Source organism: Rosa chinensis, chromosome 7 (assembly GCF_002994745.2).
Source record: "Rosa chinensis cultivar Old Blush chromosome 7, RchiOBHm-V2, whole genome shotgun sequence".
Classification (NCBI taxonomy): domain Eukaryota; kingdom Viridiplantae; phylum Streptophyta; class Magnoliopsida; order Rosales; family Rosaceae; genus Rosa; species Rosa chinensis.
In genome coordinates, this window is record NC_037094.1 from 4615266 (window position 1) to 4641522 (window position 26257).

Consider the following 26257-nt stretch of genomic DNA (forward strand, 5'->3'; position numbering starts at 1 on the left):
AATCGATTCTGGACCCGATTGCGATCAAAACCCAAGAAGATCACTGCCATCCACGCCGCCTGCCTCATCACGCGACCATCAAAGTCGTGACGGCGCTGCTCCCTAGCTCTCATCAAGTTTCGGTAATTTCCTCAACACACCCCCGCCATCAGCGTGCTCAGTGGAAGCCGGACATCAAAATCCAGAAGCCTCGCCGTCGGCCGTACCTCGAAGGACCCCGCACGTTCCATCACCGGAATCCTAGACCCTGGGTTTTTCCGGTCTTCCTTCTCCAAATCGAATCGAGCTCCAATACCTCCAAGAATAGAGTCAGTGCCTCTCCTTTTATCAAAACCAATGGCCCGACTTCTGATTTCAACTAGAGCCGCAGCGGACGCCGCCGGATTATTCTCTTCGTTCTGGTAACCCATTCTCCCAAGCCTCTCATTCGTTAATAGGCTGAGTTAGTGAGTTTCAATTTCACTCTAACGGAGTTATTAATGTTCAGTTCTTTTGATTGTTGTTCTTGAATTTCGTTCTTGGAGGAAACAGGGGAAATTGAAATGTAAAGGGGAGCTTCTGGTCTTGATTTCGATTGATTTTTAAAGGGATGATGAGGAACTAAGGAGGACTGCATGAAGTCTCGGCAGAAATGGTACAAGGTAAGAATTCCAAGCCTTTGCGTTGTGAATGTGTTTCTGTTGGGGTATTGAGATTAATTATATCTGTAATTTTGTGGTGGAGATGGATATACAGAATTGATGTATAAAGCATTAGATTGATTGAATTTGGGATGTCTATGAATTTTATTAATACGGAATTGAAATGCTTCTGCAATTTGTTTTGGGTTTACGGGAGTTGAACTAAAATTTGCAGTCTTTCTTTATGTTTAAATATCCGCAAATGGAACTGACAGAAAAGAAGATGGGTATTCATAATCCAGTAGTGATGAAGCAGTTTCAATTGACAATGGAGGAAGGTAGAGTTTGAACAACCCATTTCAATTATGTAAATGGATCATCCTTTTGTCTGATCTGAAATTTGATCTCTGTTTTTTGTTCGTCTTTTTTGGCTTTTTAACTTTATAGTTGATGAGCTGCTGAAGAACATATTTGAGGTTAGACCCTATTTCTCTTTCAAGTTTGCTCGATCTGGGGTCTTAAAGTTTTGAACTTTGTGATATGCAGCACCAGATAATGAAACCCTATACTCATTACAGTTTAATCATTTAGCTTTGCGTTTCTTTTGGAAATTACTTACTGCTGAATCTTAAATCAGTTTTATGGACTTGATTTGGGTCTCTGATGCATTGCATTTTGGGCTTTTCCTCATATTTTGGGTTGTTAGATTGATTAGCATGAAGTTCATCTTCTATGTTTCGAAGAGACTTGCTGTATTTAATAATTAATACTCAATCAATTTTCTGGCACTCTTCCTTCTGAGCTTGGTTATCTGGTCAACTTGCTGACCTTGTAAGCTCATCAAATCCTCCTTTTTTCAGAGTCTTCTGTGGATAAATGCATGCTGCATGTTGCTAATGCAAAAACTTGTTCTATTTTCAGGCTTGGTAGGAAGTGCAATGAAACATTCAAAAGACTGGAGGGGAAAGATCAGAAATGCTCAAGCGTCAATCAAATGTTGTACGAGCACTTAAATGCAGCTCAAGACGTAATTTCTACTTTCTGAATTTATATGAAACTATCAAAACCGTAGTATTTTTTCCAGAACGTGTAGAATCAAATGACATTAACTTTGAAGCATGGATGGTTGAAATGAAGGCATAACCTATCACAACAGCAAACATGGTAATCAGACTACAGTTAAAAACTGTAGTTTGATTCATTTGTTGGCCTAGTGCGGTCACTTTTCCGAATTTGTTATGTGTGACTCTAAACAAAACCCCAAACTCCAAATTTCTGTTATGTTTAAGTTGTATTATTGTTGTTCCACTCTAATTGTAAAGAATTGCTCTTGGGCTTCACATATGATAGTCGCCATAATTCTGTCTTAATTCTAGGTTTTCCATGTTGTGGTGCACGCTCCTGTGATGTATATTCTGAGTTAAATATTGACAATTGAATGTTGCTACAGATAAATATTAGACGTACAAGCTGTAGATCTGTACGCTTGTTTATTGAGAAATCCGTGAGGAAGATTGAGAAATCCATGTTTTTGTTTGTCATAAATCATAATTAACTAGGCAAACAATTAAGAATTTTGGTATGGTAGCTGATATTTCTCGGGGTTCCAGAAAAGGTCTATTAAGGTAATTGGTTTAGGTATCCCAGTATCAATGCAAAGGACTATCCTTAATAAGCAAAGGATTCATCAAAATGAAGAGGAGCTTGGGGCACAAAGAGAAATACAAATACAAGATACATTCTTGACCATCATTCCAGAGATGAGTACATATTTTCAAAAGGAAATCCAAAATTTTTACTGCTCTGAATAAAGAAATGTGTGATTATGTTGCAATAAGAACATCCTCTATTACACTGTGAAATTTGTGTTACTAAACCTATAAAGCTATACCGACCGCCTTCTCTGCAGAACAACTCACAGAATTCAAGTTAGTGCTTTGCATAGTGATAAATGAAGGAACCAGTTTATCGAAAAGAATTCAGATAAAAAATAGTTTAGCGGAAGGAAGACTCACCTATTTATTCAAACAAATTTGGTCAGACCTTGAGAAATGTCATACATCTCACATGAAGCATGGCAAAAATATCTGTTGGATGCAGAAACATAATTTCAGTATACTATCTTTGATTTCAGCTGCATATAGACTTTTATGCGTATGCAAAACCCCATATACAACACTATCGCTTAAATCCCATATAATCAAGCTTGCTGAAATTGCAGTTCTTCAGAAAAATCTAACCATCTTTAATCTTAATCATGAATATACTTGGCAACTACATATGGATATGCACAGATGCATATACACCATCAACATGTACATTGTCACTAAAACCCCATATCAAACTGACAATTCTACAGAAAAGTAACCATATCTTTGATGCCAGTCATGACCATAATATTCACACACACACGCACACGCACACGCACACAAACAGATTCCACCAAGACCCAAAATTAGGAACACGTAAGAAATATAAACAAAAGCTTCACCCCATGAAAATTTGGTTAAGAAAACAGACTTTTCTGCATAACATCTTCAATTAAGAGTTCATATAGAAACCCAGATGCATATACATACAGACATAGTACTCACCAATTACATCAATTCTTTTTTGTAGTGCTTGTACCTTGATGAAACTAATGATGATAGGAGCTGTAGACAAATAAATGAAGACAAGTTTTAGTGAAGAGAAGAGAAAGAAAACAAAACTAAAAACAAATCTTTCTAACAAACAACACAAAATGGTTCAACTTCTAAACATGCATTTCAAAAATACTATCAGTCATTGACAAAACATGCTGATACGAAAATTTGGCTAATAGGAACTCAGCAAAACAACTCACCAGAATTCAAGTTAGTTAGTGCTCTGCACAGTGATAAATGAAGGAACCAGTTTATCGGAAAGAATTCAGACCAAAAATAGTTTAGCAGAAGGAAGACTCACCAATTTATTCAAACAAATTTGGCCAGACCTTGAGAAATGACATACATCTCACCTGAAGCATGGCAAAAATATCTGTTGGATGCAGAAACTTAATTTCAGTATAACATCTTCAAGATTTGGCATGAAATGCATGGCTGTAAATCTGTGACTCATACCATTAGTTTAGGCATATTTTATGTCAAGATGTGACTATTATATGTAGTTGGCAGGATCACCGAAGATTTAACAAACCAAGAGTGGTTCCTGAACTTGATAAAATTTTGTCGGTTGTTCTTGCTATGAGAATACAGAAAACAGATATGTATAAAACTATCTAAAATGGAATGAATGTGCATAAACCTCCAAGAGCTTGCATATCTCATGAAGGTATGCAAAATAAAACCTATTCCCAAGCAAATTTACAAAGACTATTTTTTTCAGAAACTGCACATCTTCGAACTGATACATCGGATGTTCTACTAACTACTCAACAGGATGTAACTAATAATTTATAGCTCTTATGAATTTCAGTCCAACTGAATTGCTCCCATTAATTAAACATTTGATTATAATTCTTTGACAAGAAGTTACAAGTAATCAGGATATAATCTACTTTCAATTAAATGATGAAATAAGTTGAAGTACAACTTACGATTTTATATCACCAAACTTCCACCATTCTGGTTCATACCACTTTTGACTCCTGTCAAAATACCAGCAAGCAGTAATATGAGACATAAAAAGATCATGAAATTCTTAAGACTGTTAACACTTGTTTCTGAAGTTCTAGACTATACTCATGGCTCAGAGAAAACTTTAGCCATGCCAAAAACGCTGATAGGCTGCACATATATAATACTGTATGAAAAATGATTTCAAAATTACGCACTTGATCTAAATCTCAGAACAAAGCAAGGTTACTTTTATTCATTTCACACACAAATCGTATATATAATAGTAGCAACAATTGCGACGACCCAAGAAGCTTAAAGGTCTGGAATTTGAATTGAATAGAGAATAAGGGAAAAGATTAAAGGGGACTGTGATGTATTATCCCCATTCAGTTTGATAAAGCCAAACTAGATTTGTTTTGAGTATTCAAAGAACAAATTGAGTACAGCCTATTTTACAAAACCATTGTTCAGATTCTCAAGCATTTGGTGAAGCAAGTGAAGCCAACCATTGGCATCCACAGCAATCAATTCTTGAACAAATGCTACTGATGACTCACATCAACCAGGTCAAGGAGAATTCGGATATCATTTGATGTTCTAACTTTCCAGAGTCTGATTGTTGCTTTATGTACTTTTTGTTTCTTTAGGGCCTCTCTAGTATACCTCCATTTTAAAGCTTGTTATGTGCTAGAGGTACACATATTTCCTACATCTGCTTGTATTCAGTTCTGCTCTATCAGCAAAGACTGAGCCCATAATACCCTGCTTAATGTCTGATAAAGGGGAACTATTTCTCTTGAATTGTTTTTGTACTTCAAAATGTTGTGAGACAAGTATATTCATTTGTAACAAGCTTTAAATAATTTCAATTGCATTTTTCAACTGAAACTATAATTCGCAATTGTTAGAGGAATGTATTCATTTTGAAGATAATAATAGTATACGGCTTATATGATATCCAAATGAACAGAAGCTAACGCAAGAATGTTATTTAATATCGAATAATATATCAGAGTATGCTTAATCAGAAATTCAAGTAACAGAAACCAAGAAAAGTACTCTATAGCCAGAAAATCCACAATTCTGAGATAGAAGGGATTGTATCAGAAAATAGGACAGGCATACATGAGTTGCTATCACTGAGAAATTATTGGAATCCTACGGCAGCATACAGAAGTGGCACTTATTATCTGCTTATAACATAATTCATTCTTTTAAGGGATACAAAGGTGGGGATTCTAGAAAAACGTCGTCAATTTAGAAAATTCTAAAATAGAAACAATCAATGTCACCCCCACTCGTTAGAATAATGAGCTGTCAATTGACCTCCAGAATCGATGGAACTCCAAATGGTTTTGCCTTTAGTTTTCTACGTTTTTTCATGAACCACGTAATAATGAAAAGAAGAATGACATCCCCGGCCAATGGCAGTAAAGATTTCATTGAGAAATCTGTTCCAATATAAACCCACCAAGCAAGGAAAAGTTTTGCAACAACAGAAAGGAGAAATTTAATTTGCAATAAATCTGAGCTAAAAAAATAGTGAAAATATACTTGCAAATCATAAGTTTAGCATCCATAACACATCTACTATAGGATCCAATCATAGGACAAAAGCATGAACAAACCACTACCTTGATTCTTCAGCAGCAATCCAGTTCCAGTATCGCCAATCCTCAATCCCTGTTATAGCCATGGCTTTTGCAGAAATCGACGTGCAAACCCTTCCGGTCACCCTGTCCAACCACAATAGCTGCAAAACCGCACCAAATTCAATAAATTTCCACCAAACCCAAAACCCTAAATTGCAAAATAAACCACCAAAAAACACAAACACAAACCCAATCCCTCAACTCCACCAACCCAAAACCCTAATTCAAGAGCCCCTACCTTATTGCCATCGTCACCTTGCCTGCTAGTCTGCTACACAAACTGTCGGATAGAAATTGAAGGGGGCTATGGCAGATCTGCGGTCTTCTGATAGACGCCGATGGCCGACCCTAGACGATCTCACCTTTTTCTATTCACCTATGCAACGTTCATTTGGAGTGCAATTATTCACATAAATTAGCGACAAATATATATACAATCACCACTGCCATACAAGTCGCCACTTGAATATCATTTAATCCTACAAATATTTACCACAGCCATCCAAATTACTTATACGCAATTCACTTGGGCAGCGTCCCCTCGTCTGGAATTCGGTGACCTCTCGATTTCGACCTCTTCCCAAAGGCCATGTTTAATTCTCAAGCCCGGTCCGTTTTCCTTCTTCAGCGCCGCCTCCTCCCCAAACAATCGGATCGAAATTGACGGGGGCTTTGTCAGAAAAGCGGTATTCCGATGGAGGGGATTTGTGGAACTCTACCAATTCTGTTAGCAAAACAACCAGCAGATATAGATTAAGTTTCATGTTTCACAACCAGAATCACACAGTTGTATATTAATAACCGAAGATGCATTAAATCCTGCCCAGATTAAACCATGATTAACAAATCTAAATATGATGAGACATGCTATAGTGACGGGCACGAGTGACCTGGGAAACGTTATCAAATCCCCTACCTCTTCTACGTTTACACATACCTCGATTTCGATTTCGGGTTTCGTTTCTCAAGCCCAGTCCTTCTTCATTCTTCAGCGCCGCCTCCTAACCAAACAATCGGATCCAAATTGACGGGGGCTTTCTCAGAAAAGCGGTATTCCAATGGAGGGGATTTGTGGCACTCTACTCTTGCTGTGGACGAAGATCTACTCTTGCTGCCGTCTGTTATTGGCTTAGTGATCGGTTTCGCTTTGCAGTTTGGAGCCGTGGCTGGATGGTGACTGCGAATGAAAACTGAAAACGAAAACGGAGAGCAAACAACTCAAAACAGCCCTAATGTAATTTTTTTTTTAATTGCAACGACCGGTAAAAAAAAAGAAGAGGTTTTTTGGTTTCAGCACTGTACCGTCAGCGCGTGTACTGCACGTGATGTTAAGGGACGGCAGGTGACCCTCACCTAGGTGGATAGCAGAAGCTCCCTATAATAGATATGTTATGGCAGGCCAGTGTGGTTACCTGGGGACAAGGGTCGAACACACAGACCCGAAATAGCTAGTTCAAAAACCCAAGAACAAAGCCGCATTCAAATTGACGAGTTGAAATTGCATGCTGTTAATGGATTGGCTTCTCTGAGTTTATAACTATTTGTTGGGTTAAAAAGGGTTGCGATCGCGTGGAATATGGAAGATACGGTGTTCAGCGCCTGTCGATTTGCCGCCATGCATGCAATCGCCGAGGTCTGCGCTTTTTCTTTTGGTTACCGCGTACAGAAACCCAGTTAGGGTTTGGACCTGTTTTGGGTAGATATATAATATTTACACACACACATATATATACATATATTATATACACATATAATATATATATATATATATATATATAAGGTGCGCATAAAATGAACAGATAAAAGTGAGTATAATAAAGAATCACATGCGCCACACCTTAACACAATAGTCCTCGATCTTAGGCTTGACTGCTTGAGGTGGTATATTTAACTGTAAAAAGGTTGATTATTCTGGTTTATTTGTTAACTTTTACAGAAGGCTGCTAGCTATCATATTCTACATCTGACTGAATTGCCTCGTGTCAGCTGCAAATTTCATGTGTTTTGTTTAAAATTTTACAACTTGTGTTTTTTTTTTAACTATTCATGAAGCTTCTTGATCTTACAGTGCTTGCTAGACTTGACTTGGTAAACTTCAGTCGCATTCCGATACCAATATAGGAGATATATGCCATGACTTGGTAAACAATCTTACTGTACATGGAAAGTACGGTAAGATTGTTTTGATTATAAGTATGTAGGGATTCTGAATGTTATGTGGATGTGAAAAGTTTGCACCATAAATTTCGATGGGAAAAGCTATGGTTTGCGAGTTTGGCGTTCAAACGTAGGGATTCAAATGAAGAAGTTGGTTTGCCTTTGTAACAACACTGTCACATGGAACCAATTAACTTTAATATATGGGCTATAATGTTGTGAAATTAGACGAATGTGTGTACCAATGCATGGTTTGACATAAGAACGTATAGTCTTATTAAAAAAAGAAAAGAAAAAGAAAGGCATGGTAGGAAACTAAGAAACCTAACCGGTCTGATGCATATTTTGTTGCCACCGACAATTATGAGCTTTATTCCACTAAAAAACACTGAGAAACTGGTATTTGTTTTTGGTCGGAAAGTATATTGCACTATTGTAGCAGTCGTCTTTTGGAAGATTGTTGCTCCTATCATCCTATGTAGCTAGTGGATTGCATTAACCAAAATACGTTGGTTTGGTCTTGTTATTAAGATTGAGGTCGCATGTTTAGTGCCATTATGGTCTTGACATGTTTTTACACGTTTGGACATGTCGTGGTATATATATCAAAACAAATCTTGTAACACCCTTTTTATTTATTGAAATTCTCCTATGCCATAATATCACAATTGGTAAAATAAGATTTTTATGAGTTTCTCCAAGTAGCAGACCTCAAAAATCTCGTCTCAATTATTTTTAATGGCTTTTCTGGTTTTTTGTCTTTATAAAATTGTAAAAGAAAATCGGGTTAAGATTTTTGAGATCAGTCAATTATAGAATTACTTAAAAAATATAATTTATTAATGAGAAGATTTTGATGAGAAAATAATAACATAAAATTTTGGCCTAAAAACTGTATGCTATAATCCACAATTTTTGGTGAAATAATGAGTTTTGATAGAAAACAATTTTTGTTAAAAAGTTCTAAATGTTCAAGTAAATCCCTATTTGTGTGTCTGACCCAAACTCTAGATTACTTGACCTAGTGGTAATAGGGTTATTAACTAGAGATAATCTCGGAGAATCTTAGATATCGATATCCATTCAATGTATGATTATCCTTCCTTGTACGATTCAAATTCTATGCATTGTAATCCTCTATATAAAGAGACCTCTATTATCAATGAGAATACACAGCAATTTTATCTCAATTTCCGTTTCTCTAAAACACGTTATCAGTACGAAGCCCTAACCCTGAAATCCTAAATTTGCAGCCTTCAAACCCTAGCCACCACCGCTGCATATATTGAAGCCCTCAATCCCAGGATTCTAGAATCGGCGACGGTACTACCAGAACCAGTCGGAAAACCACCGAACCTGCCACTGGAAGAATCGAACCAGCCCTCCAAGAAAAAAAAAAAAAAAGAGGATCCCTGCACTGGTTCACCACCTTCCGGACCTCCGATTGCTACCAAATTTTGCCACCAGCAGCATCTCGATACCAGGAACTAGGAACAGGAAACAAAACTCCAAAAATCGGTCTAAAAGTTGCTGAACCAGCCTGTAGAAAAATCGATAGGAGAAAGAAAAAAAAAAGGAAAAGAAGGAAGCCCAAAAGCCCAGAGGCCCACTAACGCAGGCCCATTACCACGGCAGCACAGGGACCCACTACCACGTCAGCATCCGGGGACCCACTAACACGTCAGCACAAGGGATGTAATAGGCAATTGCCATATACTTTGTAGTAAATGCCATTGGTTTAGTTTTTCTTCACATAGGCTCATCCAAAATAAGTATGATGTCTATGAAGGTTTTAAGATAAGTGGTACTTAAGCGAGCTTTGCTCCACCTACATCTCTCTACTCACCTGGTTATATTTATTTTGGAGTTACCGAAAGAAGTCAAACGACTACCTTTGTTTTGCATTAGCTAGCATTTGGATTAGATTCTCCTAATGGTTACGAGACAATGATGCACTCCGTTGGCTTATGAATAAAATTTCGAGTTCTTTTCATTATGACTCAATTTTGATTATGAGCATATGACTTTGTGACTACGATGGCTGGACCATCAGTATTAATTCAAGGACATGGAATAGCCCAAGTTCCCCTTGCCAAATGGCACCTTGATTACTGCTTACGGATTCCATGCGAAAACGCATGTAGAAAACAAAAATGAGTTCATTTGCGATGCCTCTAATGATTGCGAACAAATGCGCATCTTAGAGAAGTTTATGTGTCTCTCTAGTGGACTCTATGTCACTATTCGAGCTATTAATCAAATAAAATTTATGAGAGAAGATCTCTTGGATTTAGACACATAATAGCTTTGTCACGACAGGATAGGTCATCCTAGTCATGATGATCCGTCTACTAAAGACTTCACACGAACATCTATTTTCTCGAGCAAAATGAAGCATGAATCAAAAGTTGATTCTTGGACTAAGTGTGACCTCCATCGCCGTCCACCACCAGCCTAGGGCTGGCATAGTCCTTATCCATAACGCCATGGATAGCTTACATCATGGTGATGATGCCTTAAGTGATGTTGCAATCACCAACTTTGCTTCAAATAAGGTTTCAGATGTTCAGGCCCAACTAAAATCCTTATTGGTTGTTTCTAAAGCCTCTTGCTTATTTTACAAAGCCTATTTCTTAAGGAAATTAGGACTGAGACCGTCCTATGCAAATGATATGAAAATACTCATTCTGTTCTTACATAGAGTCTGTGAGGATTCTGTGGACTGATTCAACCAACTTGCGGACTTTTAAATATTTCATGATGTTGGTTGACATGCAAACATGATGGTCACGTGTTATGCCATTGTCCCCTTGTAAATGCTGCTTATGCTCCACTCCTAGCACATATCATATGACAACGGGCTCACTCCCCGAATCATCCTATTTAGTCAATTTGATTTGACTATGCTAGAGAGTTTACATAGAAGACTTTCGATGGTTATTGCAATGAGACTGATGTTAGACATCATATTCCCATGTACACACTCAAATGGTCTCGCAGAAACGACTACGATGGTAGTCCGGACATTGGTAATGTGCATCAATCTCTTTATATCGGCTTGGGGTGATGCAATATAGCATGCAACTATGTTAATTCGTCTACGACCCACTGCCACTCAATCTACTCTGCGTTACAACTAGTGACTGGGTACAAGTATCGTACTTACGCATATTTGAGTGTGCCAAATGCGTTGCCACAACTCTCTATGACAGGTCCTTACAGACGAATGGGCAACTACGTTGGATTTAAGACTCCAACAATAGTCTGCCACTTAATGCCCTTGCAAGGCGATCTCATTACCGCTAGATTTGAGGGTTGTCACTTTGATGAGACAGTTTTCTCGTTGTTAGGGGGAGATAAGAACACGGATGTTCAGCAGGAACGACAAGAATTATCGTGATCTGTCCCCACTATGTCTCATCTTGATCCCTGCTAAAGTGACAAGATCACACATATCTGCTGCGAATATGCCTGCAAGGATGGACGTCCCTAAGAGAGGACTTAACGTCACCCTACATGGAAGTAGGCATGGCGCCAACGCTAAAGAGAGTGACACTCTAGCGTTACAGTCCATGGCTCCAGCCAGGATGCGTGGGAGGCTCGTGGGTTCAAATGATGCTTTGGCACATTCTAATCATTTGATCATCAACACTCAAAATCCTTCTCATGAGAATCTTCTGGATTATGGTTATCGTTGGGGGACGCCTCAACGTCAGAACCTATTCATGAGAATATAGAGCTCTATGAAAATTACACTAGTGTACATAAGACGTGAGATAGAAACTCCATCATAATTGATGATGTAGTTGCTCATTTCGTTGTGCATGAGTTTGTTGAGTTCGATGATATTGAACCACGCTCATTTGATAAATGAATGCCAACATAGAGAAATTTGGCCTAAATGGAAAGATGCTTCCAAGTTAAGTTGAATTCTCTAGTGAAGAGGAATGTTTTCGAGTCAGTGATGCCAACACCTCCTAACATAAAACCTATTGACTAATGGGTCTTCGTTAGAAAGCGTGATGAGAAAATCATATGGCAATTTCACCTTATGGCACAAGGCTTCTCACAAAACCAAGGTTCTAAAAAACGCTAGGCGCTAGTAGGGCGGAAGGCCGGGGACTAGCGCCTAGGGGACTAGGCGGTTTTTTAAAATTTTTTTAAAATTTTTTATAACATATAATTATATAGATAAAAATATAAAATGTATTAGAGAGCTAAAATACTCAAAATATAGATAAAATGTTCAACAAGAAATAAAAAATGAGTTCTTAAAAAGCTGAAAAAAATTACAAATTTGATTCTTCCAAGCCTAATCCTCAAATTCTTCTTCTCCATATCCCTCTAGTACTCCCTCCTCATCGGACTCAAACTCAAAATTCATCTCATCTTCTTCCTTTTCATCCGATACAAAATCCTTCTCATCAAGTTCTATAATTTATTGAAGTCTACAACTTCTCCTAGGCTCTAAACTACAATCAAACCCAAACTGCAATTCAAAGTCAAAAGACTCAAAACACAAACTCAAACTACAAAACTCAGCCAAACTGCAAGTCTGCAATTTAGAGTCAAAACACATATACAAACTGCAATTCATGAATCACAAACCCAGAAGCATCAAAACAACCAAACTCAATACATCAAAACTGCCTAATTCATGCTACTTAAAGCAAGGCTACATCGAAAGAGACAACACCAAGGATAATCAGCAACAACAAACTCTCCTCAAGATCAAAGTGAACTAGGTTCAATTTGAGGACAGTGTGGCAGACTTGCTCATTAAGTCATTGCCTAAATTCCACTTTCGAGAAACATGTTGGTATTATCGTTTGCAGAAGTTATCAGAACTCCAATAACTGGAGTCATCAAGGGGAGATCGATGCCGACATCAGGGGGAGGTGTCTACGTGTATGGTCTTGAAACGTGAAGGGTGTGTTGTGCTCTTTTTCCCCTTTCCACTGGGTTTTTGTTACTCGGCAAAGTTTTTAGAGAGGCAATGAGAGAAGCACAACACAAGGGGGAGTGTTCAAATAAATCCCTATTTGTTTGTCTGGTCCAAACTCTAAGTTACTTAACCTAGTGGTAATAGGGTTATTAACTAGAGATAATCTTGGAGAATATTAGAGATATCCAGTCAATGTATGATTATCTTTCCTTGTACGATTAAGATTTTATGCATTGTAATCCTCTATATAAAGACACCCCTATTATCAATGAGAATGCACATCAATTTTCTCTCAATTCCCATTTCTCTAAAACACTAACGTCGATTGTTAAGAGTGTTGAAAAATCACTCCACATTTTTTCTGTGAACGTAGACTCACTTACTTTTGGATCATGAACAGATAGATTAAACATTTCCAAAAGCCCATTACAGCCCATAAAAAAAAAAACGGGGAAATATATTGAAGAAACCCGCGCAATCCCAACCCCATTTCCCGCCAAAACCCACACAGGTCACAGTGACAACTAGTCAACTAGCTTCCCTAAACCAAAAATCGTAAAAAGAATTGACGAACTAAGAGAGAAGGCCATCAAACCCCAAATTTCCGAGATCCCTCAGAAAGCCCAATCATGAAGGTCCGGCAAGTGAAGCTCCGCGAGATCCACAAATCGGCGAGCAGCGCCGGAAAGCCGTCCTTCTGCTCCGTCGTGTGGGACCAGCAAGGCTTCCATTCCGTCACCGCCTCCTCCTCCGACTCCTCGATCGCCGTCCACAACGCTCTTCTCTCCACATGTCCGCCGAAGCTCCTCCGCAACCACCGCGACGGCGTCACGGCGCTCGCTATGAGCCCCAACGCCACCTGCCTCGCCTCCGGCTCCGTCGACCACTCCGTCAAGCTCTACAAGTTTCCTAGTCAGTAATTTCAACTTTCTTCCATTTCTGGCCAATTTTGTGCTTGACGGATATTTAGAAATTGGGGCTACTTTAGGGTTTAGGGTTTGTGTTGGAAGTTTTTGTTGTCAAATTGGACATGGTAGATTTAATTTGATGTGTGAATTGTTTGGAATTGCATGGATTTGTTGGGTTAAATAGCTCAGAGCATAAATCTTTCAAAAAATTGAAGCTCATTGCAAGCATTTTACTGTTAAAAATCTGTGTCACTCTTGGATGTGAATGTTAGAGGAATAAATTTCCAAGTTCTACAAAATTCGGGTTTTATTTGTTTGATGAAATGGGGTTCTGCATACTGTTGCAATGTCTAATCATCTTATGAGTGTTTGAATTTTTGGTTGGATTGTTTTTTTACTGTCAGGTGGAGAGTTTGAGACTAATATTACCAGATTCACGCTGCCAATACGTGCCCTTGCCTTTAATAAGTCAGGGACACTCTTGGCCGCTGCTGGTGATGATGATGGCATTAAACTTATTAACACAGTGGATGGTACAATCTCGAAGGTTCTCAAAGCACACAAAGGACCTGTAACCGGCTTAGGTTTTGATCCCCAAAGTGAATACATGGCATCCATCGATTCAACTGGGACTGTAGTATATTGGGAACTCCAATCTGGAAGCACATTGCACACCCTTAAAGGCGTAGCTCCTAACTCTGGTTTAGACCTTTCTGTATTGAATGTACTGAGCTGGAGTCCTGATGGACGGATGTTAGCTGTTCCGGGAGTGAGAAATGATGTTGTGGTGTATGATAAAGACACTGCTGAGAAGCTCTTTACATTGAGAGGTGAACATACACAGTCTATTTGTGCCTTGGCTTGGTCACCTAATGGAAAATACTTGGCTACCTCTGGCTTGGATAAGCAGGTTCTCATCTGGGATGTTGATCGGAAGCAGGATATTGGCAGACATAAATTTGATGAGAGGATAACTTGCTTGGCGTGGAAGCCAATTGACAATGTCCTAGCTGTAATTGATTGTATGGGCAGGTATGGTGTGTGGGAAGCAGTGATTCCTTCATCAATGAAATCTCCCACTGAAGATGTTCCGAATCAATCTAATAATGGTCTACTTTTGTTTGATGAAGACGAAGACGAGGGTCAGGAGATTAGTACATCTGGTAGTTTAAGTGATCTTGGTGAAGATACATATGAGGAGTCTAAGCCACCTAGCCGGAAAAGACTAAGCAAGCAGTCTGACTCTCTGAGAGATTTAAATGAGGATGATAATGATGACTTTGGTCTGTCCCCTAAAGTTGAATCCCATAAAAAAGCACGTCGGAATCATAGTGAAAGCACTGACAATGGGAATGAGGGATTAAGAAGCAGACTGTCATCTGCCAGGCCAAAAATGCAGGAGGCATTTCAGCCAGGGGCCACTCCTGTGCAGCCTGGAAAAAGGCGCTTTTTGTGCTACAACATGCTTGGAGCTATAACTACGATTGAATACGATGGGTACTCCCATATTGAGGTAACCTATGCCTTAAGTTTGATAAACTCTCTCCCTCCTTCCCTCCCTCTTCTCACCCTCCCAACACAGCCACTTTCAGTGAAAATTGTTTTGTTAGCCAGGACTTCAGGACTAGGAGTGCCCAAGTGCCTTATCTCATACTGATGTTTTATTATGTGGATACAGATAGATTTTCATGATACAAGCCGAGGTCCACGAGTTCCATCAATGACAGACCATTTTGGTTTTACAATGGCTTCACTGAATGAGAATGGAAGTGTTTTTGCAAATCCCTGCAAGGGTGAAAAGAACATGAGCACTCTCATGTATCGCCCATTTAGTAGCTGGGCAAACAATAGCGAGGTTAGATACTTTCATTTAAATTCAAAAGGTATTCTTCATGCAATATTCTGGTAGTTTAAACACGCAGATGGCCTATCCAAGTATTGAACGTTGCCATGATGAATGTTAGAATTTTTGTATATTCTGACTTTTGATATGTGATGTGAAATTAGTGGTCTATGCGATTGGAAGGGGAAGAAGTGAAGGTTGTGGCACTTGGTACAACTTGGGTGGCAGCAATTACTAGTCTTAACTTGATCCGCATCTTCACCATTGGTGGTTTGCAGGTTTGCTGACAAACTTATACTCATATTTCACTCCACAGTTAATTAAGCTCATTTTGGGGGAAAGAAATTGTTAATGGTCGTAATTTTAGTTTCTCAACATTCTATTTTGCTGAATTCATTTCAATGCAGAGACATGTTCTCTCCCTCGATGGACCTGTGGTGACTGCATCAGGCTTCATGGATGAGCTTGCCATTGTCACTCATGCTTCAGACAGTCTTCCCTCAAATGAACAGGTTTAATTTTCAAGTGATACTCCATTTCAGTTTATTAGACTGCTGACTCTAGTCACCATTTTTTACCAAGATATGTAGGCGAATTCCAATTATCGAGTCCTGAAGTTGTTGATGCCATTTCCATAATTCGTAACCTTTAAGTACAACTATCCTCTTGTTAAAGAGTCTGCAGTAGGAAGATACATTTTTACTGGCTTATGGTTTGCACTTATTTTCTCACTGTACTTTCATTTCTGATATAAAATTCTTATCTTCTGAAACATGCAGGTGCTTGAATTTAGGGTACTTAACATAAATAATAGTAGCCAGCCTCTTAGAGGACGTCTGCCTCTGACTCCTGGTTCAAGTTTAACATGGTTTGGCTTTAGTGAAGAAGGGAAATTAAGCTCCTATGACTCCAAGGTATTTTCACTCTAACTTTAAATTGTGCTATTACTATGACTAATATATTGCTTTTTAAACTTGAATATGACTGTTTTTTCTTTTGTTCATAGGGTGTGCTGAGAGTTTTTACAAGTGAATATGGTGGCAGTTGGTTCCCGCTCTTCAGGTTTACAATTCTTCAGCGAAAGAACTTATATGGAATGATTCATTATATATGAATCTCCCAGACAGTATTGTAATTTGGCATTTGATCTAACAGTAAATATCTGATTGGCAGTGCTAGTAAAGACAAGAAGTCAGATGAAAACTATTGGGTGATCGGTTTGAATGCAAGACAACTATTTTGTATAGTTTGCAAAAGCCCCGAGTTATATCCACAGGTAGAGATAGCCACTACCTTAGTCATCTCAAATTTTTTCTTTTGTAAATTATATCTTGACAATCCTCCTTTTTCAGGTGTTGCCCAAACCAGTGCTCACTCTACTAAATTTTTCAATTCCTCTTGCATCCTCTGATCTAGGAGCAGAAGCCCTTGAAAATGCATTTATACTAAACGACATGCATCTCGTACAGGTTTGTCCTTTTCTCCCTCCAGAACTCATCAGGCTGGCATGACATTTTTTTTCTTCAATTCGTTAGCTTGGTAATACATATTTTACCTACTGCTGTTCACTGGCTGAGATGATTGCATTTATTTAAATTACAGATTCAAAAGCAAATAGAAGAAATGGATGCTGTAGGTTTAGACACCAGTTCACTTGATGATGAAGCTTTTAAATTGGAAACAGCTCAAGATCAATGTATATTGAGGCTTATTGGATCCTGCTGCCATGGTGAGTGTTTGCTTTGTTTTACAATTTAACCTCTAGCAATAATCTTGATTCCAACAAAGTGAAAAAAAAAGAAAATTATTTAAAGTTATGGTTTTGCTTCTGGTGGCTGTTTTCAGGAGATAAGCTTGTGAGGGCTACTGAACTTGTGAAGCATCTATCCCTGGAAAAATCAGTTAGGGGTGCAATTAAGATTGTTACTTCTCTGAAGCTACCTAACTTGGCTGAAAGGTTCAATAGCATATTGGAGGTAAGCTTTCAATTCCAACTATGAGTCTGCTCCATATCTCCACCAGAGTTAGCCACATTGGAAACTCTGTGTTTCCATATTCATTCTTCAGTTTCTTATGCTCTTGGCCTTCAAACAGGAAAGGTTGCTCAACGATAGTAAAGAACCATTGCAAACAACTGTCCCAAACCCAAACTACAATGCATCAACCTCTACCGAGAAAAGTAAGTTATCAGGGAATGATATTCCATTACCAGCACCAAAATTGTCAGCTCCTTCGTTTCTAAAGAAAGCCAAAACACAAGAAGCTAATGTTGGAACAGCGAAAACACAAGAAAAACAAACTGATCTTGAGAAGTCGACGACGACTGAGAGGGAAACTGCTGGTGCAGAGGTGAATAATGCAGCAGGTGACATGAAGAAGGTAGGGGAAATGCCCAAGGCACAACAGTCACCTCGCCCATCTAATCCATTTCTAAAGCGATCAAACAGTCAAGACATAGAGAAGAAGGAAGAAGTAGATCAGGTGAAAGCTCACCGCCCATCGAATCCGTTCTTCAAGAAATCGGTCAAGTGAGTAGATTATAAACATAGGTTAGCTTTCTAAGTAATCCCTCCCAGACAAAGATTTATCAGTTTTATTTCTATTTTTCAATTTTTTATTTTTTATTTTTATGAGAGTTGCATGTATTATTTTTCAATAGAAGAGGTGAGATGTAGGCTAATGAACGGAGCACTGAAGAGGACATTGAATTATTGTAATCATGTAATCGCCAAGCTTGTTAATATATAAGATTGTAATACACTTCTTTTTTTGGCTTATTGAAAGGTAAATAATTGGTCATTGTTGTCAAGTATAGAGCAAGTATGTTAAGGTCTAAGCAAATAAGCTTACAAATACAACGCCCTTCTAGAAAGACAAAAAGCAAACATTGCTTGCCTGAGGTCTAATTCGGCACTCACAAATGTGTTATGTGCTGGACCAGTTGTATGTAAAAATTAAAAGAATAACAAATTACATATAAGTTATTGACAAAAGATGATTTATATATTTGGACTGGTGATACTATGTAATTTTGTATTAAAAGAATTGATTTTCCTTTTTCAAACCAAACAAAGACCTCACTTTACATTATTTTACTTTTTGTCGATGATAACACCCTTGTCGGAACACTTTTCACCTCAAGAAATTGCTTTGCAAGACAGTTTCATACTTTGATGAAGACTCTTAATATTAGGTACTCTACGAGAACTTTTAAATAACGGGTGGCCGAAATAACAATGAAGAAAAAGCGAAAAATCATAGAGCACAGTGTCCCGACGTCCCCACCGTCGGCAAATGTAGTGACAAAACAGGAAACATCTCTTCCCCTCGTTCCCGGAAGCGGTGAAAAAGACCGCGCACTCAAATCCACCAACCAAAACACGCAAAAGCCTATTACCACAAAAACCAGATGGACATTTCCGTCATTTCCCCTCCCGCTCCGTTAAAACCTTCCCAGAAAATTTGCTTCGCTTCACAAATCTCTGATTCACAAGCCGCCTGAGAAGAAAGCCCAATTCCCCAAAAAAAACCCCCCGAACTCCAAATGGCGGAAGTCACCTACCTTCAAATCCACGACCTAGAAGAAAACCCAGCCTTCGAATCCCTCCCCTACTGGTCCTCCAACGACTTCGACCTCTACATCTCCTCCGATCCCGATTTCCCGCCGGCCCAGTTCGTCACCGTCCACGAAGAAGACGACGAAGACTTCGACGGCGAAGACGACATCTTTTCCCAGTACCATTCCACAATCCACGCCGAGCGGAGCCGCGACGACGTCGTTTCGGAGCCCAATTCCATTTCCAACACCGACGACTTGTCGTCGGACCGCGAGAACCAGGTCAATTTCGTCATGGATCTGTTCCAGCAGCGCGTCGAGCAGTCTCAGGTAACGGCCCGTTCCGTTTTGGTCTCCGGCGACTCCGATTTTGGGGTTGTGGAGGGGAATTGCAATATGGATGATGGGTTGGATCTGGATTTGAGTTTAGGGTTAGGGTTAGATTTTAGGAATTGTTTTGATGATCCTGATGAAGATGACTTCTTTGTGGGAAGGAGGGTTTCTGGGTCGGAATCCGGTGAGGCGACTTCTTCTGTTGGTAGGGTGGAGCCGTTTGAGAGCTGCGTGAGGCTCGTCGGGTTTGGATCCGAGTCTGATGAGGATGAGAATGGGGTGATTGGGCTTGATTTGCATTCGGAGGATGAGTATGGTGAGGACCATGTTCATGGTGATTACGATGACGAAACGGGGGTTCCTCTGTGCTGGGATTCGCTTCGATTGGAGGAGCAGAGGGAGAGTAATGAGGAGTTTGAGTGGGAAGAAGTTGATGGTAGGGTGGAAGAGGTTTTCGGAATGCTTGTTGATCCTGATAATGAGGAGGAATCGGGGTCTGTTTCGGTTTCTCTTTCGGCGATGGCTGCTCCTGAGGAGGAATTGAGGGTGGAGAGAGTTGAAGCTCTGGGGAATTTGGAATGGGAAGTGTTGCTGAATTCCCGCAATTGGGAGCCGAATCAGGAGCTGGACCATGATGCTGAACATTTCCCTGGTGATCACGATGACTACATCTACACTGCCGAATATGATATGTTGTTTGGGCAGTTTTCCGAGAATGAGAATGCAGTGATGGGCAGGCCTCCGGCTGCTAATTCTGTTGTTGAGACTCTTCCTTCAGTGGTTGTGACTCAGGAGGATGTGGAGAATGGCAATGCACTCTGTGCGGTATGCAAGGATGATATTACTCTCGGGGAACAAGGAAAGAAGTTGCCTTGTGCACATAGATACCATGGCGATTGCATTGTGCCCTGGCTGCGCATTAGGAATACTTGTCCAGTTTGTCGATATGAGTTGCGTACTGATGATGCTGCTTATGAGCGTAGGAGGAGCCAGGGGACAGCTCATGGACTGAACTTTGGGCAGAGATGATTTTGAAATCTTTCTTGAAGCATTAGGTTTTTGAAAATGTAGATACTGATGTGGTGAAGAGTGTATCTCTCTTTGGGTTAAGAGAGATAGAGTTTACCGTTCTCTGTGAGGATTATATGATTCGTGATGCTTTATTTGTTTTGGTCATAGCGTAAGATTGTTCAATGACTGGAGTAATTTTTCATGGTTATCATGTTAACTACTTTTGAACATTTAGACATTTATTATGCTTGTTTTTGCTGGAAGATGATTCCTTATAATGTTCAAGCATATGATGTAATAAAATGGCGGTGTAGTCAAATTGTTGTCTTCATTCTTTTTTTCTTTGTGAGCTGGTTTTGTTTTGATCAATGGCAAGTATCTTTATACTCTTTGTATCCGAAGCGTTTTACCTATTCCCGGAGACAGAATAAACTGCTATCTGGATTCATAGGTTTGATCATGGTTTGTCAAAACCGAACAAGCATTCCCCAGAAACAAAACAATGTATTAAAACCAACTAACAAAATCATTAAGCATCTAAAACAAATCGAGTAAAGAAAAATGATACAGGCTGAATATCATTAGAAATCGAGGTCCAAACAGAGACCCGGAATCTAAAATTGAATTCTTTCCCTCAAGAAAGAGGCTTCCCAGTCCCCACATTTCCCAGAAGTTATGAGAACTGACGACAACACTTGGTGCTAGCTGTTTAATGATGGTCTAAGCATTGGATAAGTCTGAACGTATATACTAAATTTCCAACTACAAAAACAAAATAAAAACCTACTTTACCTAACAATTTTAGCAATATGAGCAAAATGGTTCCCATATTTCTGCATATTATCTTCCATTTCCTCTATTTACTGCAAAGGTTTGTTTTTTCGTTTCTTGTTGGTAACATCATGCAATCTTGTGTGGTCAATCATAAAGGACCTAGTTTTCTATTTTATGAGTCTCAAAGGTGTACTAGACGAGAACTGGATCAAAACTAGACTTACAAATCCTCACCTAATTTTTTTCTTGGATTAGGCTTTCCCTACATTTATAGCAAATCCTAATCCTTCAAAGTCGTTTTACATATGGACGCAATATCATAGAAATAGGCATATCTGCAGGAAATGCCTTCTGATGTTCATGATCTTCATGTAACGACAAAACTCTTGATATGATTGCGTCTTTGTATGTATATAGCTGCTAGAATCTCACTATAAGAATTACTTTGGTTCTTCCTCTAAAAACCCATTCTGAAACTTCTCTCTTATTCTCCTTCCCTCATAGCTTATTCACCTAAAAGTTGTTCATGGATTCAAATGAATCAAAGCCACACCACTACTCAGCTAATCAAACTATTCCATCACAATTCCTCTCCACAATTTCTCATACTCAGATTTTCCCCATGTCACAATTCAATGACTTGTCACCATACACCACCACTGGTAGCACTAACACTGGTTTTGATGAAACTGCTGCAGCGAAGCAAAGCCTTAACCATGAAAGAAGGCTCCAGTGACTGACTTCCAACAGGGAATCTGCACGAAGGTTGCGAATGCGTAAGAAGAAGCAGATTCAAGAGCTCCAGCATGAGGTGGACCAGCTCTATGTTGCAAATAATCAGCTATCTGAGAAGCTTATCCAAATGTTAGAGGCAAACCAGCAGATTCTTCAGGAGAATGCTCAGCTAAAAGAGAGAGTTTCTTCCCTTCAAGTCACCTTTGCTGATCTGATTGATGTAACCTTTTAACTAGACTATATAATGAAAAGCATAGAGATTTCTAATTATACTCATGGAAAAGCATCAATAAAAATAATAACAGATGAGAGAAATTTCTAATAACTGGATTAGAGATATTCAGTATTTTGGGGCCATGTCCTTCAGTTAGCATGCAAAGCATATTTGTCCATGTACAAAATCCTATGAATAGATCCTCAAAAATGTAAGAACACAACCATGAAACAAACTTCTCTACTTTACTGGATGCTTCCCATTTGATAAGTTAGGTGAGGTTTCGGCTGTAGTTGTAGAAGGTGAGCAGCTGCTGGTCTGGTCTTCAAAGCCCTGCACTGGGTCTGCATATGACCTGGTACAAGGCCACCTATACAGAGAACAACACCATTAGCTTCTGCAACAGTATTGGAAATTCCAATTAAAAACTGCATGCTTTTATGAATCTGTACCTGCTTGACTTTATAACCTCATCCTGTATTATCATATTTTCATCAAATATGTTGCCTGCAAGAACGAAGTAGATCAAGTTCTGAATAATGGAGTGATTTACATTCATTTTAAATTACATTTACTTATTAAAGCTGTTTTAGATTTGAAAAAATTGTTGCACACCTCCATAAAGAGTTTTCTTGGAGAAGTATTTTGCAGTCAACCAATGAGTGTAGTCAGCTTCATACTTCTTGAACTTCTGGATGTGGTCTGCGGTATGAAGCTCACTAACACAACAAAGAACATAGGAGATAATTCAGTCTAGTTTTAGATTAATAATATAAAGTGAAAGACGACAGCACCAGAAAACCTTTCTGCTAAGTTCACACAGAGAACAACAGATACAGAAAAAGGCATCAAATGGATCACAGTTGTAACAGTGATGGGAACCGCAAATCTAGACCATGGGTGGTCTACAAACAAGTAGTGATGACACACAGTCGCTGTAATTCTAATTATAAGTTCATAGTAATATCCATATTACCAGGTGATAAGCCAAAGTGTCTGACCTCTCTAGATCACAGCAAAACAAGAATAGATTAACTGAGAGTTCAAGCCTACTGACAAGTTTCGTCAGTCTGAATGTGTTTACAATGGAGATCTGAGGATCTGGGACATGAGGTATAATTATAATTACGTACTGCATCCGAGGATACTCCTCAGTCAACTTAAGATGAGTGGTTTAATTATGCTGATTGAGACTTGAAACGGCTAAGTGGCTACCACTAGAGACTACTATTTAAGATGTAATTTGGAAGACTACTCCCGTGTCCCTAGTCCAAACTAGAAAACTTTGTTCTGGCTAAGACAAAACAGTACCATTTCTGTATGTGCGTGCATATACAAAGGAGAGAAGAAGGCATAAATGTCTAAGTTAGTATAAGGCCTGAAAATAAAAATGCTGAAAATGCGAAGCAATAACTCATGAAAACCAGATGAAGGCATTTCAAAACACACTTTGAACAGAAGAAAAAATTGGAGGGCAGAAGATGAGAGATGACTAGAGTTTCCAGCTGAATTTTGGAAGTGTATGAAACAGCTTGAATTACCATTCTTAGTACAACTACTTTCTAAAATTCAACCACTTCACATAAGATATTCCCATTCTCTGATGAATCTTGAAAATCTTTGTATTTAACAGTATTTAACTCAACATGATTTATGTGCTTTATAAACAAAGATTAAAAATCTGTTCCAATACAATCCACCAATTTTCATGAAGTTACTCAATGTCTGGCTAATTTTCAGTGGAGTATGCCAAAATTGTCAAAGGTGCAAACTTTAATGGACCCATCCACTTTGATCTAGTTCCTCCCTCTATTTCTACCCAAAATTAAACGCGCTTAGCCAAAACTATAACAAACACATAAATAAGCTTATGTCCAAAAGTCCACTCCTTTACACACTATTTCTTCTCAAAGTCTTCATCTTGCTCACAAAAATTCTCATCTAATAACATACATAACTACCAAAAACAATCTCATGAACAGCATCAACAAAAACTAATGGTATTGCAATCGATTTCTCTGATTTCATCCACTTTCAGCTTAAACATGGAAGTGAGACATGTTCAAAAATAAGAAAAAGAAAATTGAATATATGAAAAGGAAAAAAGAACTCACTCAACAGATGCAGGCTTTTTCTCGTCGACATTGAGAACTCCATTGTTGATTCCAGCCTCGGCCTTTGACATATTAGGAAGATGAAATCAAAAAGATAATCCCATAAACATATCATTACACAGACCATTATATATATACATATATATATATATATAGAGAGAGAGAGAGAGAGAACCTGTGGGTGTGGATTTGTGGGAGTGAGAGAGGGGGGTTGAGTGGGGGAGTGGTCGGAGTTGGAAGCAGAGGACGGTGGAGACGACGGAGACGGCCGACTGGCCATTCTAGAATTTGAGCTGCTAACAGAGACTAGGCCTCCCAACAAAAATGAAGAAGAAGAATCGTGGATTTGGAGTTTAGACAAGAACGAGACAACTAAAGTTAGCTGCTGCTTCAATTTATGCAAACAAAATAGAAAAAGAAAAATCATTATCCTTTTTTTTTTATTTTTTTTTATGATTTTATTTTTGGATTCAAACAATATAGATGATTATGGGATTCGAACTTAAAACCTCGACTCTAATAAGAATCTCCAGTTTTACGAGAGAGAGAGTTATTTAGCTAGATCAATATTTAAAAATTGACACAAACTTTAATTTGCAACAATTGTCTTACTTAATTACATGACATTTGCCGATTTGTGTGGACTTTAAAAGTAACGTCTTTTGATCCCTCACAAGTAATCCAATTGATCACATGCTAAATATAATCATGTGGTCTTAGTAATGTAGTAGTGAAACACTTGCATCTACATATTTGTTATGTTGCTTTTATAATGTGAGACTTATTTACATTGTTAACTTATATGGAGTCCACAAATAGCAGTGGCACTCCACAGAATTGGCGTCTTCTTTGGAGTGACTGCCTTCTTCATAAGTATTAGGGGTGGGCGCGGTGCAGTTCAGTTCGGTTTGAGGCCTAAAGAGCAACCAAACCGTTTTTTTCGGTTGGTCTATATATCAAACCACAACCGCATTACAAAAGGGTTGAACCAATTATTTTGGTTACACCATTTTTCGGTACGGTGCGAGTCGGTTTCGGTTTGGACCAATTTATTAATTTCAACTATAAAGAAATGGCCACAATCAGGCTTATTTTTACCTAACAGTTTCAATAAGGCATAAATATATTTTGAATGTATTTAGAGTCCACACAAATCGGCAAATGTCACCCAAATATCAAGCAACTTACAGAAAGACCATATTTGAACACTTAACAAACCCCCCCCCCCACACACACACACACATATATATATATATCAATGATCAAGCAAACATAGCAACTTATTACAAATTGAAAACCTAAACAAAAATGGATTTTTTTATATATTAAAAACCAACATTTCCATCAATAGAGAAATAATAAATAAATAAAATGTAATTAAAATAAATTCGGTGCGGGTCAATTTAAATCGGGCGGTTTATGACCCGAAACCGCAACAGAATCACTGTGACCATAAAACGACACCGTTTTAGTTCGGTGTAGTTACTGAACCGCTTTTTCGTTGCGATTCGGGTCGGTAACCGCCTTTTCGGTATAAATTGTCCACCCCTAATAAGTATTACAATCGGATTCTCCTACTGGTTTAAATACACTATTGGCTTCATCTATGTAGTGTCCTGCCTTGTAATAATATTTTGTAGGTACTTCTATGCTCAAAAAAGGATACTGATGGATATCAGCAAATTAAATAAAGAAAGTGATAATGAATTACACAAGTAATTAAGTGTTGAAGTACAAGGGTACTAGCTCTCTGGATCTTATCAGATTCTGCCTTTGTAAGATACCTTTTTTTGTTC

The 26257-nt window shown here is 38.6% G+C and overlaps 3 protein-coding genes across 3 annotated transcripts; 2 read left to right on the plus strand and 1 right to left on the minus strand.

Annotated features, from left to right (window-relative positions):
• Window positions 1–13602: 13602 nt before the first annotated feature.
• Window positions 13603–18507, plus strand: LOC112179361 (WD repeat and HMG-box DNA-binding protein 1). Its single transcript, XM_024317758.2, has 12 exons — window positions 13603–13885; window positions 14286–15394; window positions 15560–15736; window positions 15889–16002; window positions 16132–16236; window positions 16504–16638; window positions 16731–16786; window positions 16898–17000; window positions 17077–17193; window positions 17327–17453; window positions 17570–17700; window positions 17819–18507. The coding sequence occupies exons 1-12, from the start codon at window positions 13603–13605 to the stop codon at window positions 18254–18256; spliced, it is 2895 nt and encodes a 964-aa protein (XP_024173526.1). The 3' UTR covers window positions 18257–18507.
• A 637-nt stretch (window positions 18508–19144) lies between these two features.
• LOC112178729 (E3 ubiquitin ligase BIG BROTHER-related) lies at window positions 19145–20955 on the plus strand. Its single transcript, XM_024316930.2, has one exon. It carries the CDS (start codon window positions 19269–19271, stop codon window positions 20640–20642), a length of 1374 nt encoding a protein of 457 aa, XP_024172698.1. The 5' UTR covers window positions 19145–19268; the 3' UTR covers window positions 20643–20955.
• Window positions 20956–22423: 1468 nt separating this feature from the next.
• LOC112175945 lies at window positions 22424–24846 on the minus strand. Its single transcript, XM_024313682.2, has 5 exons — window positions 24637–24846; window positions 24462–24523; window positions 22963–23066; window positions 22800–22854; window positions 22424–22717 (listed from the first exon to the last, which is right to left on the minus strand). The coding sequence occupies exons 1-5, from the start codon at window positions 24739–24741 to the stop codon at window positions 22588–22590; spliced, it is 456 nt and encodes a 151-aa protein (XP_024169450.1). The 5' UTR covers window positions 24742–24846; the 3' UTR covers window positions 22424–22587.
• Between the last annotated feature and the right edge of the window lie 1411 nt (window positions 24847–26257).